The 23,161-nt window shown below is 27.8% G+C and overlaps 1 protein-coding gene across 5 annotated transcripts in view; it reads right to left on the reverse strand.

Annotated features, from left to right (window-relative positions):
- Positions 1 to 23,161, reverse strand: part of Scp2 (Sarcoplasmic calcium-binding protein 2) — an 869,372-nt gene that overhangs the window by 24,810 nt on the left and 821,401 nt on the right. For all 5 annotated transcript variants that reach the window (XM_075376000.1, XM_075375999.1, XM_075375998.1 and 2 more), the window contains 3 exons: positions 10,945 to 11,064; positions 7,891 to 8,005; positions 4,072 to 4,169 (listed from right to left, as the gene is read on the reverse strand). In XM_075376000.1, coding sequence (XP_075232115.1) covers positions 4,072 to 4,169; positions 7,891 to 8,005; positions 10,945 to 11,064 — 333 coding nt within the window. The remainder of the gene's footprint in view (positions 1 to 4,071; positions 4,170 to 7,890; positions 8,006 to 10,944; positions 11,065 to 23,161) is intronic.

Raw genomic sequence — 23,161 nt, forward strand, 5'->3', positions numbered from 1 at the left:
ATGCAATCATAAAATTTAATAACAACTAAAGATGTAGGATCCCATGAAAATTGATTCTTAGAATTTATATGGTAAGTTTATCTATTTACCATGTTTTGGTAGTTTATATTTAATTTAATATAAATATAATATATATCATATTATTAATTATTGTATATATTATTAATTTTATTGTATTTATTTATATTATTTTCTAGATTATATTTTTTAAAGTCAAATGTAATTCAACTTTGGAATAATCCTTGAAATTAAATGAACTGGACAAATAATTTCTATCATTATCTTGGTCTACCTTATTCAATAAGGCTTAATATACTCTGTTCTACTGTCATTAATAATAGAAATTATTATTATTTTTAATTCAATTAGTGAAGAGAGTGAAAACAAGCATAAAATTGTCAGATTGCAACATTTTTGTGATCCATTTTATCAATTTCAGTCATATCAAAGCTGTATATCAATCAATTTGAACAAAAGAATTGTCATTTTGTTCACATCAAAGCAATTTTATTTAATAAAATATAATTAGGTAAAAATAATTCTTAACAATTATTATTAAAAAATTTAAATGGCTGGCATTTTGGAATTTTCAGAGGTAAACTTTTCAAATTTATTTCTTTTGTAGAAGGTACTGTCCAATATATGTACACCAAATTTCAATAAAACACTTCAGTACATTCTTAAGATATACATTTTTATTTAAAAAATGAAAATGGCAGGGTGAGGAAAAATGAAGTAAGGTTTGTCCACAAGAAATTTCTTGTTTATTTTGATGTCCTGAATCAGACCCTTAAGTATGGCCGCCCCATTCTAAAATAACTGTTTTTAAATTAATTAATCATTGAGGGAAATGACCTAATTAAGACTTACAAAGATATCTGATTATGTGAAAAATTAACATATATCATTTATGTCAATAAATAAAATCTTTTTGAATTAACTACATATACTATAATACACAACATCTATTAACAAATATACAAAGAAGCATTTATAAATTTACATTTTTAGACTCAATCTAAGAGATACTATATTCAAAGACTAACAGATTAATATTATTTTTTGTTTTACATTACAATATTTCACTGCAGTTCTATTTCTGAATAATTACTTAGTCAATACAAAAAAAAAAATATAAGGCATAAATAACAATTTCAATAATTCTATTTCTTGAATTAAGAAATATAATCAAGCAAAATTTAAATATGAGTTTATAAGGTTATAAAAAATAATAAATACAATATATAAATACAACTTGAATAAGAATAATAACAGATATAAAAAATTGGGACAGAAAAGTAATAATATTAAAATGAAAAACACAAGGGTAATAAAATTTAAATAAGTATACAAACTGCAACTTAAAAAAAAAATTGATTTATATTCTATGCAAATCCATTCACTTAAATACAATATATATGCAAAATTCTACACATAAAGAAGCATAAAATAATTAAGCAGGTTATTTGTGAAAAAACAGAAAAAAAATTACTATAAGAATTATTATATGTTAATCCATCATTATTTTCTCTGAAATTATTCAATCTCCTCATATTAAGTGTCAGATTATTAATTACTTTCTTTTTTTTTTTTCAAAACTAACCTGCTTAAATAATAATAATATTTATTGGTATAATTATTTAAATAATATGCAAAGTACATACCATAAATAAAGCAGAATATAAAAATGTAACATAAATAAATTAGATACTTCTAAATTTATTAACAGTTAAGAAATTCAAGCACAAAAGTATTTTCTATATTAAGAAACAACTTCTAAGGCTATAAATTACTTATTTACAGTAAAATTATTAAGAAAATATTTTAATAATAAAAAAAAATAATTTAAATTATCAGCTATAAAATAATAAAAAAATGTAATAAAGTGTTCATTATGAAATAATATAATCCCGTAATAATGCAATTATATGGAATTATTAGCATAATTATCAATCAGCTGTTATGATAACTTTCTATAATGCTGCAATTAGCCGACCTGTGTGGCTCAAGTGGTAGCGTCCTGGCCTTTCATTCGGAGGTCTCGGGTTTGAATCTCAGGCATTTTCATGCACTACAAAAATTTTCATTCATTTCATCCTCTGAAGAAAAAAAAAGAAGAAAGAAGAAGAAAAATACCTAAGGGTGGTTCCGGAGGTTAAAAAAAAATGCTGCAATTAAAATTTAATAAACTGATTGAATCACATTTAAAACATACTTTAAATGGATTTGAATGATAAATAATTTTTTTAAATTAATTTTTTTTATTATTTGGATTCAATTAATGAGTATTTCAGGAAGAGTTGATCCTAACACTATTCAACACTGATTGAAAAACTGTAATTTTAATTACAGACTTTGGTGAGGCAGAAAAAAAATAAAATGAAAATAATTTAATCTATTAAGTTACAGTATAATTAAACCTTTGAAATGTAAAAGTTTCATAAATTTTCAGGTAATCGAAACAAGGTTAGGTTTGGGACGTTTGGGAGGAAAATAAACTCTAATTTAATATGAGGTACAGAATGTTTTAAATTATAAAAATAATAGTTCATAAAGCTGATAAAAATATAAGTAACATTCATTTCTTTAAGAAACATCTTCAATGTGTTCAGTACAGGAATTGTTCATACAGTGAACATCATTACTGTAAAAGAAAGAAACTCTGATTGGTTTTCCATCTACCTTAGGGGGTTTATGTGCATCACAGTCATTCAGAGAGAATTTGTAAAGAAATAAGTTAGTATTTTCACTTCCTGTTATGAAACAATTCATTATATGTGATGCTTTTTCTCTTCAGGAGAGTAATAATACTTATATTTACAGTTTTTGGTAAGAAGAGGTGTTGTATGAAGTAATCAAAGACATAATTCTATTAATTATATAAAGTTTTCATTAGGAATAAGCAGTTTGATCAACTCGATCCCCTCCTAGACCACAACTCATGAATTGTTGGATGTCATAAATAAATAAAAAATTGTTCTCTACACTGTTATGCTTATTTGTCTAAAAATGAACACTTTTTTCTAATTATATACATATATTTTTTTAAAATTAAATACAAATTTATAAAGAAAACATTAAATTCATTCAAACACTTATACAATCATGAAAATATATTTTAATTTACAATAAATTAAAAAATGATAAAGATGACAAATACAAACAGTAACATGCTTTTCATTAACATCTAAACATTTAAAGTACACTATTATAAAACAATCAATGTGCAATAAATAATTTTAAAAAATCAAGCTGAAAAAATAATTAAAATTATTTTACAGAAAGATATATAATGGATGTTATTTTATGGTGATTTATAAAATAAAATACTGATATATATTCTATTATATTATATTAATTACAATTTGTTTTTCTGACTGGATCACACATGCAAATAAAATTCTACATTAGCATACTAAATAAAATGAGTTTTACCATGTAAATGAGTTTATTCCAAATGTATTTTACAGAAAAAAATTCTCAAAGTTAATTTTAAATCATAATGTTTAAGTTTGACAGTAAACCCTTAGGTAAAATTTTAATTACCAAGAAAGTTAAGAAGTGATGTTATTTAAAATTCAGGACTTTTAACTAGAATTGTGGCTGTAACTTAAACATTTAAATTACTTCTTTAAAAAATATATTATATATAAAATAATTATTTATTTTAATATAAAACTCGTAAAAAAAAATCTGATTTAAAAGTTCTGGTAAATAAATATGATCAATATTCTCTTAACAAAAACTGTTGAATATTTAAAAAATTAACAATCAAATATTCAAGAAAAATAAAAATTGCTTAAAATTAAAATGTATTTTTAATGATCATATTAAAAAAAGAAGAATTTTTTAATGGAACATAAAAGTGTTAATCATTAATAATAGAAAGTGATGTGAATATAAATACATTATAAAAGATCAACATTTTGAAGAGGTAATATAAAATCTAAAATGAACATACAAATATAAAAATAGTAAAAAAGAGTTGTAAATAAATGATGAATAAACATGCGTAAAATAATCAAGAAATAATTAAATACAATATTAAAAAAAAAAAAAACTGTTACTTACCGACGAAAATTTTCTGAAAGCTGTTCTACACTCATCCTCTGGTATTCCATAACTGACGCAAACAGATGTGAATTCCTCTTCATCAATTGCTCCATCACCTATCATAGAAAAAACAGATTTTTTGAACAGTGCAATGTTACTTGTTAATGTTCTAAATTTATTAAAAATGATTAAAGACTCATTTTTCAAACTGATGGAACAATTTTTAGAAAAAATTGATAGTGTTATTGGCAGGTCCATTGAATAATGTGCTTGTAATTAATTTTGAAAGATTCTTTTCAATAAAAAGTTTCATTAATTTGAAAGTGATTCATTCATAATTTTTTTTTTATAATAAAAAAATTGATATAAATGTACATTTTAAGTATTATAATAATTATAATTTTTTTTATTTTCAATGTGTTTCTGTCCTTGTATTTATTCATTACAGTAGTCAGTGCAAAGGACTGACTACATATTATCATCTAGGTATGATAATATTAATGTAGATTGAATTTTTTGGCAATAAGAAGTAATTTAATTTACTTTTCCCACTTAAAATTTTTAGTTTAAGTAACAGAAATTAGTTAACAAGGATGAAAATTGTGGATAGAGTTAGATTCACAAGAGGTTACACACTTCTATTCACTGATGAATATTTAGATGAATGAAGGAATGGTAAAGCTTTCCCTGTTGACTTTCTGGTGAGCTAGAAAATAAAAATTTTGCACACTTATCTCACAGTAAATACATAGGAAAAGTAATGTAAAATTATTTTGATTAACAACTTGTAAGAAGTTAAATTAAGTAAGGATTGAATACATGGGTAAGATCTATAGTAAAAGGAAGCCACACAGTATAAAGAGGTGAAGAAGGAGGGATGTATGAATTATGGTGGAATTAGATATTTGTGTTTAACATTCAGCATACAATCAGAAATAAGAATGAAATAGGACAAGAATGGATTCGTTAATTCCTTTGGGCATTTTTAACAACTTGAAAAATCTAAGAAAGATGATATTTCCAAATTCTATAAAAACGTATTCTGGATTCTTTTAAAACCATCATGCAGGCCAATAACTGCAAGAATTTTCTATTCTTAGGAATTGGAATTGAATGAACATTTTATAAAATAAAACACTACGTATATGTAATTTCATTCTCACTTTACCATAAGATAACAGAAATGGTCAAAAAATATTTCATATTGGTTACTAATAACAAAGTATATAATACAAGAGCATTACGATAAACAGAATTCAGTCTAGCTGCAGGAGTCCTGATTCAAAAAAGAACAATGGATGTGGTACATTATTCAGTAGCTGTGAAACCATAATTTATTGTTTTTTTAAATGCACATTTAATTACATAGTTTTTTATTAATGCACACTTGATTGCCCCCAATTTTATTCTTTATTTGAAATAAATAAATTTCTCTCCAAAAATCAACAAAAAAGGAAAAAATTGTGAAGAATTTTTAAAAGCTTTTTTTGTGTATAATATAAACGCATATTTAATAACAAAAAAGTTAGCTATTACAAGAATTATTCTTTACTTCACTAACAAGATTAATAAAGTATGTGAATAGAATAAAATAAATTTGTTCTGATTGTCATAGAGATTCCAGATATAGAAATGAGCTTTACCTAACCTGCTGTAACTAGAATGCAGCTTGTATAACTGCAGTTGCATTAGTATTGGTTCAATAGGCTAGAGGGAGGTTGAAATTTTTTTTCAAAAGAAGACTTAGTCAGATAGTGGAAATTTGTGTAAGTTAAACCATATAGCCAAGAAGATGATTAGGAGATGAATAGATTAAGGCTATTAAAAAAAAAAAAATTAAGCACTGTCCTGGTGTTCTGTGTTTAAAAGGGTTCCACATTTAGGATGTGCTTGTATCTGAACTTTCAATTTGTGATTGTAGACTATCAGAAAACTGATGCCAAAAATATTTTTTCTGGTTTAATTTTAGAACTGTAAAAGGTATCTGATTTGTTATTTTACCCTGTTTTGTTCAATAATTAAATTCATAAATATAGGTTTTAATCCTTGTGCTTAAATGAGCAGTTGAAGATGTAGGTTTAATTCTTTATATAGATGATGAAACATTAAAAATTTCAATCCAGTGTGAAAAGACAATTAGAATTCAAAATAATTCATATAACTTCTAAATTTAGTGATTTGGTTAAACAATAACAAATTATGTGTAAACAAATTTATGTAGAACAAAAAAAAGCTTTATTTTGTTTAGTAATAAAAATTGAAATAAAATTGAAGTCAGAATAAATGACAATTTGAACGAAGAATGTGAGAGTACTAAGTTTCTAGACCTAACAATTGGTAACAAACTGTTCTGAAAGAGCCACGTAAAGACAGCGTGTTGCACACTTAGTGGTTCCATCATTGTAGCATGGCATCTTTCCAAATTCTCTATTGTAAATCTTTTACGAAGTGTTTATCAGTGCTTATCTGAATCCTATTTGATAAACTGCATAGCAGTTTGGGCAACACTTCAATTATAGGAATTATTAAGGAAAGAACAAATTTATTACAGGTAATTATTGATTTAATTACAGATGTATCATGTAAATTATATTTTGAGAATAACATTTTAACTTTTCTTTTGGTATTTAGGATTGCAAAATAATACAGTTTTTTTTGCATATATAAATTAACTAATCACGGCTTCGACTGATTAATTCTAAAAAAAGTAGTATCAGATAAAACTGAACAGTAATTTGAAATCTTTTCTTTTATTACATGTGGCAGTAGTAATATCAAATGATGCCAATGAAAAAAAAAAAAAAAAAAAAAAAATAGCAGCACCAACAACAATTGCTGAGGATAAATGAAATTGTTTTATTGTACATTTTCTAAACAAGAGGTCATCACTGACTATTATGGAATTCATCCAATCCAATTACCAGGCAGTTCACCATGCAACCACAATTTTGTAATGTTGCATAATGAACTGAGCCATCACCTTGGTAGAAAATAGCAGAATTTGACTCTGAAGTAGAAAGCATCTAATAGTAAAAATCTAATAAATCAGAATTACTTTTAGTCATTAAAGCAGTCAAAATATATCATTGGTTTAGATAAAATACTAGTGAACTAAATTTATTTTTTATTTGTATGCAACAAAAAAGACCAATATATATTTCATGGTTTGTATAGGCATATTTTTAGTTGGATTAATCTGTAAATAAAATATATCTAGCCAGTTAAATATAACACTAAATATATGAAATTACATAAAAATTAAAAAAGTAAATAAATTATTTAATTTATTTACTTTTTATTTTGTAATTATGTATTACATTATATTTTATTAATGTAAATCTCAGAATCCTAATATATCCTTCAATTATTCTATATTTGAGGAGGGAAAAAACTAAACACTTTGCAATTATTGATTTAATAAATCTCTCTAATGCTACCTAGGATTTCAGTTGCAGCATCGGACAGGTTCACAGCTACTTTGAATCTACTATACAAATACAGACTCTATACATGTACACAGCTGATGGCTCTGTATGTATATGTACATAATCTTAAACCTTTTCTGTTTTGTGTTGTCTAAAAATATGTAAAGTACTGTAATATTACAAAATAAAGAGTAATTGAATTGTGATTCAGTGTAAATTGAAAAATATGTTTATTATTTCAGTTTTTGTTTATTGCTATTCTCCACGGCAGAGTGATAGTGTCTTTCATCTGGAGGTCCCAGGTTCAAATCCTGGTCAGGTATAGCAATTTTCATACATTATAAAATCTCACTTTCATATTCCCATAGACTAACTTCAATTTTATTGAATGCACAAGCTATAAGTTTCAAACCTGAAGTATCTTCCATATCAAACATAAAATCCATATATCGTAATTGCCAATCTAAAGCACGTTCTGGGTGCTGCGCATATTCGTCCCACATGGTGCACCATTCTTCATGACTGACCTGTATATTTAGTAAAAATAAAAAACAAAGTAATTATTTAAAGAAATTATAAATGATGAATAAATTTTAACATGATATGTAAATTTAATTATTCTTTTTTTCTGATGAGGATGAAAAAAGTGTTGTTGACTAGAATAAACTTTTTCATTCAGATAAAAAAATCGAGTGCACCTGAAACATTCTGTGATGAAAGAGTTTTGTATAAAACAATCAACTGTAATTCTCTTTATAAATATTTTTAAAGATTGTTAAATTTTTTGTTTACAAAGATTAATAATTTGTTCTAAAACAATAATTAAAATACATCTATCCATTTTTATAAGAGAAAATATGCTAATTGGGTTAAATTTTGCATGCTAGGGTTTTTGCATATCTTTACATTTCATAACCACTCTTTTAACTTAAACCACAAGTTTAGCATTAAAAAATTCCAGAAAGATGTATTACTTATATTTATTGCCCTATTTTTTGCTTTATATCCCCAGACTGGTTGAACTAATTTGGATAAATTTGGCACAATGATATCTGTCTATAGGGCATCGATGTTTAATTTTGGTCAAAGAGGGAGGAAAATATAAACTTCATAAGTCCTGTATTTCAAAATTTTATTCAAGGGTAGCCAAATTTTTTCACATAATTTAATGTCCTTAAGTCCTTAAGACCAAACAGAAAGACACTTTCTGATGGTGTTTGGTCTTACCAACACCAACTACTGACAATGGATGAGAGCAAAAAACACTTTCTTTTTTGTTGTTTCTGAACTTAAAATCACATTCTCGTATCAATTAAATGATTCCATTATATTAGTAAGTCACTTTTGTTATGTATTTGGATAATATTATTCAGAAATGGATGATAATAAGCCTAATATTTTTTCGTTTCTTTTATTAGTATATCATTTTAGTTGATATCTAGATTGGATTAACCATTTTTTATGAGATTTTGTACGATGACTTCTGATTATACGGGTTGGAATATAATGCAACAAAAGGATAGTGGGAAATTTATATATCTCCCTACTAATCACAGAGTCTAAAAAAGTTCCTTGCTGCTAGTCATCTTATTTTTGGGTGGCTATTTGTTTAATTGGATGTTATACATAAGTTTGTTTATCTATTTATGGAAAGAGTTGTGGATTGTGTCCGATTCTTTAAGACCAGACTGAAATTGTTATTTGGGGTGACCTTGGGAGATTAATCGTTTATGTGTTTTGTTCCTGGTGGTATTCGCTTCAGTCCAACCACTGAAGGCTTATTGATGCTAGCGCCTTTCAGCCTAGCAGGAATATACTAATTGGGGGCTCTAGTTGTTGGAGAATGCAATGTACTCCCCTCATCGGTGGGAGTTGCATGTGCTAACAGTAACCTAATTTGTAAATATATGGGTCATTCAGGTAGTATAATTTTGGTTATAATTGGTCAAGGTGGTGGGACTGAATAAGTTATGCCACAATTTGCTGGTTTTTTCCAGTTTATTTTCAATTTATTTAGTATATCTAATAATTATCTAATTAATTTAATATATCTAATATAGTAATATTTAATATTTTAATATATCTAATAATCATTACCTAATAATAATAATACTATGCATATCAAAATCCTATTCGATATGATTTAATATTATCTTACATCCAAACATTCAACATCTTCTTTGTCACATTTAGGTTGAATAATATGGATTCACTGTATCTTTTTTTTATATCTATTAACTTTTATTTATAATAAATAGCAAAAGGGTTACTAAAACACAATTTTATAACTGGTATCAAACTGATAGTATATTACTTACAGATGACTGATCACTTTGAAAATAATATAAAATTCATTAAAAATAATAATTTCTTTAAAAAAAAATTATTTTTTATTATTTTATTTTTATATTTTATGTATTTTAAATGATATAACTACAATGATAATTATACATTTATACACTCTGAGGCAGAGAAGTAGTGTCTTAGCCTTTCATCCAGAAGATTCCAGGGTTGCATCTTGGTCAGGCTTAGGATTTCTTACGTACTAAAAATTGATTTCTACAAACTATATCTATATAAAATCTTTGAGTTTAAGCAATAAATAAATGATTCCCAAAAAATGAAAGATAAAAGCATGAAAAAACTGCATTCTGTTTTTCTTAAATTTGATGAACTACAGAATTGATTTATTAAAATTGGTTAATATTTACTATTTAAAATATTAAACATCTGTAGAAACATTTTCTTTATTTATTTTTTGTGAAAAATAAATTTTTTATTGCAAGATTTTTGTTAGATTATAATGTAAAAGTAAATAGTTATTTGGCTAAACAGTTAACTAAATATTTGTATTTAATTATTTCATTAAGTAGTTGAGAAATCAACAATGAAATATTATCAAGCAGAGAAAAAAGTAAGTAAAAACTCTTTTGATCTTATAAAAGAAAATTCTGTGAGAAAAATGAAATTCTGAATAGACTCCCACACACATTTTAACATTCAAAATTTCAGTTAAAAATTTGCGCTTAAGTCACGTTCCTTTATGAACTATTTACAATACAAAAGGAAGAGAGAATATTGTAGATGATAAAGTTCATGTTTATATTAAGTTCAAACTTCATCTCCTTTTCAAACTTACTTCAAAATTAAGCTAACATAAGAAACATGTGTGCAGCATTTACACTATTTTCTTTAATTCTATTAAAAAAAATATTTCATTAAGTAAACTGATCCATTTTTAATCATATTGAAGAAGAACTCTGAATATAATTTTAAATAATACATATAAAAATTATATACAGACATCAGCAGTGTAGCCATTATATCTTTTACCTGGAAAGTCCTGAGTTTAAACTCAGTTAGGCTTTGTATTTTTTAACAAGCAACAACAATCCATTTTTTTATCATAAAAAATAAAAGATTAATAGCTGTAATTAAACAACAGGAGGAAAAAAAAATTATTTACCTGTCCATCATGATCATGATCAGCTCTTTGCTTTAAACCTTCCCATACTTGGAGCAATATTTTCTTAGTCTCATCATAATGTGGGTCACCTTCTGACCAACCTCGCATCTTGCAGATACGCTATGAAAATGAGAAAAAAAGATTAACTAATTTTTGTAATGTGATTAATCTGCTTTTATAAACAGAAACTGTATACAAGTTTTTTTTTCATATAAAAGAAGAGTGTAGAGTAAAACCCATCTACAACGATATTCTACGCAATTAGAAAAAATATTGTTCTACAGAGGTTTATTGTTGAATAATGAGGTTGGATTCTATTTTGAAATATATCATTTTATTGTATTTATTTTACATTTAACAATTCCAATAAGTGAAAATAAAAAAAAATAAAAATGTTTAATTTTAAAACAATACTGATGTGAAAAACCATTTGTAATTAAATAATTACTGTTATATTTCTCTCATTTAAACTAATCAATTAATCTCATCTAAACTATGACTGTATTATCGATGATAAGTTTGAAGTTTAATAATTCATATCATTCTGTAGGCAAATAATCATAAATAGTCTAATTAAATTCTCCAATCGATTTTGACATATATAATCTCATTTATTATTGAAAAAAAAAATACTGAAGAAAAACTAAAGAAAAGTATCAATTTTGAACTAATTTTTAATCTAACGCAACTTTATAGCCGTTTGAAAGTGTAATAAAATATTAAAAAATTTCCTACTGACTGCAGACAGCTAGTTTTTCACTATTATCCTCGTCAAATTTGGTTCATCGATTTTTCATTATCCATTTTCCAAGTAATAATTATTCCAGTTCGGAATTAAATTATAATCACTTCTGATTTTTTACTGTTACGATCAAGAAAATTATTAAGTTTCAAACTTATCGACAAAGGGTTCTTTTTCGGGATCCGACAGCCACTTTTCTTCAATTTTTTTCTTCCAAATCAGTGTGTATTTGAAGGTGTTTGCAGATAAATTATAAATATAATCTTTCTTCTTCTGTTTAGCCTATGGAACGATCGTAAGGTATTACTTCAGAGGATGATATGTATGAATGAAGTGTATAAATGTACAATATGTGAATTTATAAATGAAGTGTAGTCCTGTACAGTATCAGGTTGACCGTTCCTGAAATGTGCGGTTAATTGAAACCCAACCACCAAAGAAGACTGGTATGCACAATCTTGTATTCAAATCCATATAAACGTAACTGCCTTTACTAGGATTTGAACCTTAGAACTCTCGACTTCAAAATCAGCTGATTTGTGATGACTATTTTAACCACTATACCTGCCAGGTGGGCTAAATATATGTCCCTACAACCGATGTAATTATAAACTGTATTTATGTATTAACAGCATACCAAGAGACATATTTTTGGTCAATATATCCAATATGTCATTTTATTCGATGTCACTATAAACAATACTTTATTTTTATGTACAACCCAGTTTATACATTTTACACCTAGACTGTAAGCTTTCATTTAAATAGGTGAATTCACATATTACTGCAGTTTTACTTCTTTTTCACATGCAAAAAGGTAATGTTTTCAGGGAAAATATTAATTTCCTATTAGAAACGGTCACAATTTTCACATCCAAATTGTTACCATTTCAGTTCAATACATGTTTATTGTTTATATTTTGCCACTGGAAAAATTTTATGTTTATTATATTTAATAGTTTCCTTATTTACAACTGGATTTTTTTTTTTTTTAATAAGAGAATATTGATGAAATATAACATTCATTTTCTTTTAATGTTACTGTATGCTTTTTAAACCACAAATATTAATAATTTAATGACTAAATGCATCGCGAACTGTATAGTATTGAATTTCTTTGAAGAATCTTTCACAAACCAGAAAGTTTAAGCCCTTACCTCGGTATGTATTTAAAGACAAGCATTGAAATGATTGTTTTCTTTATTTATTAATGCTGAATAATGTTAATTCCTTTATATTTTATAAACATATACAAATTTATAAATAAACACTATCTGAAAAATTCATATTAAAAATCATAAATCATATTTCAGTTTTTATGGTTCTTAAATTCAGAACAAGCGTGATAACGAATTGATGGTACATATAATATTTATAATTTGAAATAAATTTGTGTAAAATTCCACAGTAAATAATGAAGCCTTATAAATTTTCAGTTTAAGTTATATCAATTTTCATGCAAATGTAACTACATTTTAATGGTTAATCGTAAAAATTCATGCGTTATAGTAAATAATGTTTGTGTTAAATTTTACAACAGCGGAGACTAACGAAAGAATATGTAAAGATTAAGATACGAATATTTATTAATTTTTATAATAGTGCAATTTGATGAAAATTTATTTAAAGTTTGGCTCTTCATCACATTCACTTAAAGTCCTTCCTTCACAATCACAATACTTCCTTTATTTTGTACGAGGAAGTAAAACAATAAAAAAATCTTCGCTTAGTTTGTATAAACAATGTAATTAAAAAAAAATAAAAACATATAAGAGTACAACAGAGGAAATTCCTGTACACAATAAGAAAGGATTGTCGATATCAATTTGGAAAAGAGCGGGGCTTGAACATTTATTAAATAAATCAGGTTGATTTGAGTATCTCCTTTTTTTGAAGTCTGTAAAAAAAAAATCATCCATATTGATTTACTGGTTTCCTAGTATTAAGAGTTTAAGAAATTTTCGGTACATATAAAACCTCGGTTGGATAATGTGATTTATTATAAAAATTATTAAACACCGAAAAAAAAAAAACGATTTCGTATCTTTGGAAGAGAATATATATACGTGTGTGTTTGTGTGTGTGCGAACGCGCGAGCGTAGAAGTAGGAAAAGAACAGAAGGAAAAAAGAAATTGCTTTTTTTGTTGTCTTTATATGAAGGATGAAAAGTGGACCGAATTTTGAACGAAACATGCTGACTGAGTGAATTCATTATTCAAATCCATTTTGCATTCTAACCACAGCAGTTAACATTTAACTGTTAACAGTTCACAGTTTGTCGGTTTTGTTGATTTTTTCTCTTTTTTTGCAATATCAAATCATTAATCAACATGAATAATTTATAAAGCTCTACTTCTATTATTAAAATATATTGTACAGTATTTGCTTCGTACCAGCCTAAGTCAAGTACAAATTACCATGATAGGTTCTTTTCTTTAAATTAATTTGTCAAAATTAATATGAGAATACCGTCGGAAAACACAGCTGTGTTTGCCATTAAAAACCTTTTTAATAAGTGTCTGTTAGAATAAATTATCATTTCGTAAAAAAAAAAAACGCTGTTAAATTTTCATTTTTTGACTTTTATTCACTTCATGTTTAAATTTATTTATTTTTTTCACTTTGTTTCTTACCAATAAAAAATTAAAAAATTTCCGACCGCTAATTAAAAAACTAATAAATAAATAAGTTAATATAATGGTATATATATTTTAATCTTTACTTATTTTAGTTCAATTCAGTTTCTAAAAAATAAATCACATCATATAATAATAATAGGGTGTCCCATATAAAACGGAATCCATCTATATTAGTAGATATACTTAAATAAAAAAGGCATTTGTAAGTTTTTAAATTAAATATTTTATTTCCAAACTTTCTAATACCTTAAAATCTAGAGTAAATACTGGAAGTGGCCGCCATCTTCATAAATACACGCTTCCACCCTTTTCACTGTATTTCTTGTAACTGCTTTCAGAATTTTTAGATTGATATTTAAAACAGCTTGTTCGATATTGACCTTCAGTCGTTCAAGTGTTCGTGGTTTGTTGCTATAGCCTTTTTCTTTGAGGTAACCCAAAGAAAAAAAATCTGACGCAGTCAAATCTGGAGATCTTGTTGGCCATAAGCCACGACCAAAAATGCGATAACCAAAGTATTCGTTAACGAAATCAGAAATTGAATGAATGATCTTTCCCTCCTAAGAGTGCAATAAATTGAAATAAAATATTCTGATGAATGGTATACTCGGAGAAAAGAGAACCAATAATCTTTTTTTGTGATATTGCAAATCATACGTTCATCTTCTGCAATTGCAATTGTTTTTCGTGATACGCGTGGGGATTTTCAACATTCCAAATCTTACTGTTATGGCTGTTTACGTAACCATCCAGATGTAACCACGTTTTGTCTGTGAAAAAATCGAGTCCATAACATGAATACTCTCATGCACGAATCGACGAAACCGTTGACAATATTCTAGCCGTTTTTCTTTGTCTGGACGAACGGTTAATTTTGGTAAATTAGTTTCAGCTGACATGCGCCTAATTGATTTTTTTGGTGGAGTAGTCGATCGGTTTTTGATTTCAGCGACTGTGTCTGCATACAACACAGTCATCGATTTTTTGTCTTCCTTGTTATTAACAAAACCTGTCTCTAAATTTGAGCCACTAACCTCAAAACTGATGTCTTGTTAGGTGCTGGTTTATCACGATACTTACGGCAAAAAGATTCTTGCACTGCAACCACTGATCGCGTGCTAAAGTACATCTCAAGAATAAAAACACGTCCGTCTTGTGAAAACATCATCTTTTCTCTAACAATGCAATGAGCGTTATGACCGCTTTGTTATGGCTATCAGTGACAGTCTACTGTATCAACGCGATGTTCACTTGTTGGACGAGTCTGTTCCAATAAAACGTAGGGAAGTTGGGCAGTCAATTCAAATATATTAGAAGGCTGACTGGAGGGTTAAGTTTTAAATGGGATATATATATATATATATATATATACAGAGTGACTCACGAAGAATGTAAGAAATTTTCAGGATATGTTCTACAGGTGAAAATAAAGAAGTGTTTATACATAGGTTCAGAAACGTTTCGTTAGCGAGTGTCGGCTGGCAAAAGATTTCGCGTCTTGATTTCTGCGTCTTCGATAAAATTAAGCCGGATTATAATTTTTACGGCCCTAATTAAGGGGGTAAGTTTAATGGTTTATATAAAATCTGACCTGAAAAATTGGAAAAAATCGGATCCCAGAGCTGTATTTTTCTTAGTTTTTAAAAATCTGGGATTAAAAAAAAATGGGGACGGAAAACACAGTATTTTAGGTTTAGCATAAAATAATTTTGTTAAATGGTTAATAGACGTATTAAAATTTTAAACAAAACTTGACTGCAGTTAGTGTAACAAGAAAAAATAGGGGGCACAGGGTTTTTAACATTATTTCAAATTTCTTCAAAACAATAAAAGGTTTACAAATATCATTGAAATTTTTATTTTAATTAAAATCAATAAATAATCATTTTTATGAAAAACTAATTTATTCATAAATATTTTATTTTTCTATGAATTGTGATTTCAATTTACTATTTGTAATAAAAGGAGACAAATTGTAACAAATTAACGGAAATAAACTGCTGTTCCATAAAACATTTTTCAAAGTTATGCGAAGAAATTGAGATTCAATTCATACTATTCGCTACAAAATCTAAACAAATCAAATTCTAACTGTAAAAGGATTTATTCTACGGAGAATATTCTACTGACAAAGAAAAATAAACAGATTTAAAGGAGAAACACCTGTGATATTTCGATCGACTTAAATAAATGAACAAAACAACAAAAGCTTAAGTATAGTAGAATAGAATTACTCACTTGACAACATTTTGGTACACATTGTATTTGTTTTGACGCGTAAAAAATAATAAAAAAAATCTTGTTTGAATTTACGTATTTATTTTTTGTATAAATCTATTATAATTTTCATTTTACATTATTAAATGGCTTCTCCAGATTTACAAATATCGTGATCTTTTAATTTTCATACCTGATTTCTAAGATTAGTTTGGCCTCTCTAACATTTGTTTAACATCGTTTAAATAATTTTAAATTATTCTAAAATTGATAAATAATCTAACAATATTTTCAAATGTGTTGCTTTTTATGAATTTCAATAAAAAAATAACTATTTAATGGGCTTTAAAATCAGCATAAAACATAACGGTAGAAAAACAAACGCTTGAAAATTATTCTCTTGATTTCGACTGGTTATATCATTTGGGTACTTTACATTACATTATGTAGAACTTTACATTACAAGTATTATGTAGAATCTGTAAAACCCCCTTTAGTTCCATTTAACTTTGTTAAGTGTAATTTCAATTTAAAACCCGTATAATAAAACATTTCTAAAAACTTTTGGAGCCATCAAACAAGCAAAATTTAAGAATCTGTCACCATAAATTCGAAAGACAGACAGAAACTCCAAAGTAATTATCTTCACATTTTTTTTATCATTAGTTTAAAGCTATATAATAAACTTTTTTAATATTTAGGAAAAGAATTCTTAAATCTAGATTTAAAGATTATATTTCATCTAGGGTATGAAAAAATGTTGGGTCTTGGTTAATTACTTTTAACTAATTTTTTTTAATCTCTTGGACCGATCAAACAGATTTCCTATTATTTGTAGGATATTATTTATTGAGAACATAAAATAAAAAACCAGGTTTCATCTTTTCCGTTCGAAATAGAGTCTGGATGTTGATGTCTTGTTAAATGTAAACACGCCCAAATATTATACATTTTGTTCGAAAAATAAGACGATCGGTGTATCTGAGAAGAAAAGATTAGAAGCTTTTGAAATGTGGTGCTATAGGAGAATGTTAAAAATCAGATGGGTGGATAAAGTGACAAATGAAGAGGTGTTGCGGCAAATAGATGAAGAAAGAAGCATTTGGAAAAATATAGTTAAAAGAAGAGACAGACTTATAGGCCACATATTGAGGCATCCTGGAATAGTCGCTTTAATATTGGAGGGACAGGTGGAAGGAAAATATTGTGTAGGCAGGCAACGTTTGAAATATGTAAAACAAATTGTTAGGGATGTAGGATGTAGGGGCGATACCCAAATGAAACGACTAGCACTAGATAGGAAATTTTGGAGAACTGCATCAAACCAGTCAAATGACTGAAGACAAAAAAAAACGCAAAATAATGGAGGAGTTTCAAACAGTCATACAGTTGGAATAAGGCAATATGAAATGTACGTCAAAATGAAGATAAACTCTCCAAGAATCTTATATGTCCAGGGATTTCAATATGCGCTCCTTTAGATTTCTTGCAGACATAAAAAGACTACATTCAACCTCTTGCCATTCACAGCTGAGAATATCTAGTGTGAAAAACGAAATCACTTTAGTGATCCGTTCTTTGAAATATCCAAATTTCTTATTTGAATAGAGAACATTTGTGTTTTCAATTAGGCTCTTAATAAATATCAATAGAAATATGATCTCTAGTCCGACTTACCGCTGGAAAAACGTTTTGTTTCGGTAATTTCACACAAATTGGGCTAAAATATGGAGGAGCTTCGTCTAGCTGGAAAATGGATTCGACGGCATTTGGGGTACTGCAAACCCTTGTACCATACCCAGGATTTTTTTCCTATTATAGATTTTTGACGAAAACGAATGGACTAGTTTTTTTGTCTCATCAGATTACGTGAAACATATTAATTTTTGGATATCACTTGATGTTTCTTAATGACGTGTGGCCCGTCATATTGACCATGCCCCGGTATTCACACATTATGCCGATGTACTCATCTCGAAACATGAAAATTATTCATATCAATTTTATTACAGAAAATAAATTGGTTTAAAAACTCTCAATTTTGATCTAACCTATTCAGAATGTATGCAACGAATTCAAATCGTTTAATTTTGTCCTGTGGATAAATTTTATGAACATCTGAATTTTGTAAACGGTAAATGGTTTTTCAGTTTTGCATTTGGTTTTAGTTTTGTAAACGGTAAATCTTTTTTTAGTTTTCAGTTTTTGGTTAGACGGTTGGTGTTGATGAAGTGATCAGGGATGGAGGTTTAGTTGCACAGGAACGCATACGCATTTAATAACATCTTGCGAAACTTGTTAGCGAGCCCGACACTATCTAGGTACCGTAAATGGAGTTCCTCCACCTCAAAAATTTTTTTTTTGTCTTCAGTCATTTGATTGGTTTGATGCAGCTTTCCAAAATTCCCTATCTAGTGCTAGTCGTTTCATTTCGTTATACCCCCTACATCCTACATCCCTAACAACTTTTTTTACATCTTATAATAATATAATTTAGAAATTTTATAATTTATCTCTTTTTATCTATTGATTTCACGTGGAAAGACTAGTAAAAAATTTAACGAATATTTAAAAATATTCTTAGTTATATGAAATAAAAATATAATTTAGAACAATTATTATGATCATGAGAAAATTAGAAATGTTTTTCGCTGGACAGATTACTGTAACAAAGGTGACTTCAGTAGTTGTGACCTTGACATGAGGTCGTAGCATCGAGGGAAATCTACACGAGCGGTAGAAATTTTATCTACCGCATTCTGTAACACAGGGATAGTTGAATATCATGTCATAAAAGACATCAAAACACGTCTTTCCACTATAGTACGCTTATCAAGTTCTCTCAAATGTCATGGGAATCGTTAAGAACGGCAAATAAATAGTGTCACTCCCGCTCAATCAAATTAGTACGGTGCACGATGTTTACATCCGTGACGGATTAAATATCTTATTTTGTACCCGTCTATTTATTATAATTTTATTTCTATTTAATAATATATTATAATTAAGGGACTGTTCCAATTAAACAACTATTTTGGGTAAAATATAACTAATTTTAAAAAGCAAGAACGCATACTTAAAAAATATGAGGTTTATTCATTTTTTAAAACTATGTGTCACATACTGGAAGCATTTCTGGATGGAATCTTTTAATTAATAGTTTCCAGTCAAATATAAGATTTATTTGAAAATTAGTTTTCACCAAGAAACCAACAGGGAAAAAATAATAAAATAAATGTGGTTAAGATCTCATAATACCGCAAAATTAGGGTCTATGTAAACAAAAATCAAATAATATTTAAGATAAAGCGATAGAAATAAACTTGGATTTCCAAGATACATCCACCTCCTTGGTAGTGGAAAACAAATCCGGCAACGGATTGCATAACTTGACCGGCGTAGCTAGGAATTGATGAATTTGTTCAAATATGATTTCAAACAACTCAGTTCTGTGGACTAAATAAAAAAATGGAATAATATAATTCCTCAGAAATTATTTTAAAAGAATAAGTGTCTAAAGACACTAAATCTCGGAAATTATGTAGGAAAGGAAACAAACAAAATTCTACAACAATGAAGAAAGAGATAGCGACTCAGCGAAAGAAACGGTTTAAGAAGGCGCGTCAAAAATACCAAGAAAAGAAAGTAAATGAAGAAGCAAAAGGAGCCAAGCCAGCAAGATTGGATATTCATAACCAATAAAAACGCAGCTGAAAACTACGGAACCATCAGAGCAGCGTTAAGTTTGATTGGTAGTAAATCGATGCCAGCGCGAATCGCTATATATATATATATATATATACTAGCATTCCCCGTCGCGGATTCGCTTACGAAATTATAATCAAAATTTGAACACGAATACAAAAATTTATGTAAATTTATATTTTAATTTTTAACAAAAATTAGAATTTTTGTATTCTAATTTCTAGATTTCAAAAAATCAAGAAATTCGATTTTAGATATTCACATGAAGATTATAACACAAAAAAAAAATCAATATAGGTTGTCATAAATCAAATCTATATAGGTGAGATGACCATAATTCGTTTCTCATTTTTAAAAAAAAAAAATTATTTTTTTAATTTATTTAAAGCTAAACCGGAGCAGGTGCAACCAGTCGCGTCGTACATACAATAACAGTGATGGTGGCTGTATTAGTTGACTTTATCATCGCACCCTTTTAAAAAATCGAGATAAAAAACAGAAAATAGTTTTTAAATATTCATATGAAAAGTATCTGCAAGTCCAAATCGAGTGACTATCTCGTTTAGTTTAGATCGAAAATGGGGAAATTTGCAATCATTGTTCAAAATTTTTATTTCTTTCTTCCCCCCATTCAAGGTAAAATTTCGGAAAATTTAAAAATTGGTTTTTAGATATTCAAATGAAAATTACACACACGATAAATCAAGTTGATATTTTGATATGATACCGAGAAACTAAAAAAAATAGCCGGGTTTCAAAAAAAAAAAAAAAAAAAAATCTACTTTAACCCTTCAAATTCGTAGTTTCAAAAAAATTAGAAATTTATTTTTGGATATTCACAAGAAGATTACATTCAACAAAAATCAAGTTGATATCTTCATTTACGGCATTAAAATGAGTACAAATGGACAGAGTCTACGATCTTTTACAGTAAATGAAAAACTGCGCGTTATAGAAGAGGCTGAAAAAATTGGAAATAGGGCGGCAGGAAGAAAATTTGACGTAGATGAAAGCTGCATTTGAGACTGGCGTAAGAAGAAACAACTTCTGGTGAAAGGCACTGGTAATAAAAGGGCTTTTCGTGGCTTAAAACCAGAATACACAGACATAGAAAAAAATTTTATGACTTTGTTATGGAAAAAAGGAAATGCGGTTATGCTGTCACGACAAAAATGTGTCAATCGTATGCTAGTGAAATCGCTAAATCATTGAATAAAGTTGATTTTAAAGCAAGCCGTGGATGGATAACACGATTTTTTGCACGAAATTATTTGCCAATAAAACGAAAAACGACCATTTCTCAACGACTTCCAGACGCTTATGAACAAAAAATATTACATTTTCACAAATACATAATAAATATTAGAAAAGATAAAGGCTATTTGCCTTCTCAAATAAGAAACGCTGATCAAACCCCCGTATATTTTGAAATGCCATTTGACAAAACCGTAAACAAAAAAGGTGAAAAAAGTGTTACGATTCGCACTGGTGGTAATGAAAAACAAAGGTATATTTTTATGATTTGCATTACTTCTGATAGATCAAAATTACCTCCGTATATTGTTTTTAAAAGAAAAACTCTTCCTATCGTACAGGTAAATGGAGTTATTATCAGAGCACAGGAGTCAGGTTGGATTGACGAAACCTTAATTTTTAGATCGCATCAGGTGTGTATGGCAAAAGCGATCAGGAGATTTACTTAATAAAAAAAAATACGTGTATGCTAGTAATGGATAGTTATCGGGGGTATACGACTGATAAAGTGAAAGATATTTTAAAAAAGAATATGACAGACCAAGTAATTATTCCAGGCGGATTGAAATCTCTATTGGAACCACTAGATGTCTGCATTAATAAACCGTTCAAATCTGCATTAAAACAACTGTACTGTAAATAGATGGCTGATGAAAATTTCTTTCTCACGCATACAGGAAGAATCAAACGCGCAGATTTTAACCAGATTTGTGTTTGAATAAAAGATGCTCGGGAAGGTATTTCCACGGAATTAGTAAGGAAAAGTTTAAAAAAATGCGGAATATCTAATGAACTTGTTGATAGTGAAGCGATCACCTTTGGCAGAGCGACGTGGAGACTACCGATAACTCTTCTACAGACGTTGACAGTGACAGTAATTAATTAAAAATAAAATCCCATATTAAAATGTGTATTGAAATGATCCTTTTCAACATGATACTGTCTTTTCGTTTTACTGGCCCATTGATTCGGAATTAAACTAGTACTTACGGTAATTAATTATTAATGCAATATTAATATTGTAATTTAAATGAACGAATTAAATGCTTTACGTTCTGAATATTTTCGTATTTTTTTTTTAATCATATCTGTTGCACTTTAAAATACCGGTATATATTCGATTTTTTTTTTTAGATTTTCGGTCCAGAAAATCGAGGTGTGGGGCTTATTCGTGCGACGGGGGGTACTCGCACGTATACGGTACTTAAAACAGAAAGGCGAATTATCATAACTTCTGAATTGCCACAAATGAAACAGTCTACAAACAAGTCGACTCGATTCTCAGTACAATGAAAAAACGAAGGATTTCCCATTTTTTCCTCGTATTAAGAATGCCTGAGAACCGAATTCTAAAACAACTGGTCACAAGAAATATTAACAAAATAACCTGTAGAAAATATGTTGTGAAATCCAAAGAGATCTTCAAGAAATTGACTTGTGGGTTGAGGACGCCTGTGATAAAATGAAAATTAACAATGCACTTCAAAACAGTAGATTCAACGTTAAAAAATTAGAAAGGCATAACAAAGTGGAGGTCACAGACGAGGTCAGGAAGCAATGAACCTATAGAATGAAGAAATACTGGGAAAATCGAAAGGCCAGACTAATACAGAAATTCAAGAAGAACTAAAATATGGATGACTAAAGTGGTCCAATTAG

This window comes from Lycorma delicatula, chromosome 9 (genome assembly GCF_047948215.1).
Source record: "Lycorma delicatula isolate Av1 chromosome 9, ASM4794821v1, whole genome shotgun sequence".
NCBI classification, from domain to species: Eukaryota; Metazoa; Arthropoda; class Insecta; order Hemiptera; family Fulgoridae; genus Lycorma; species Lycorma delicatula.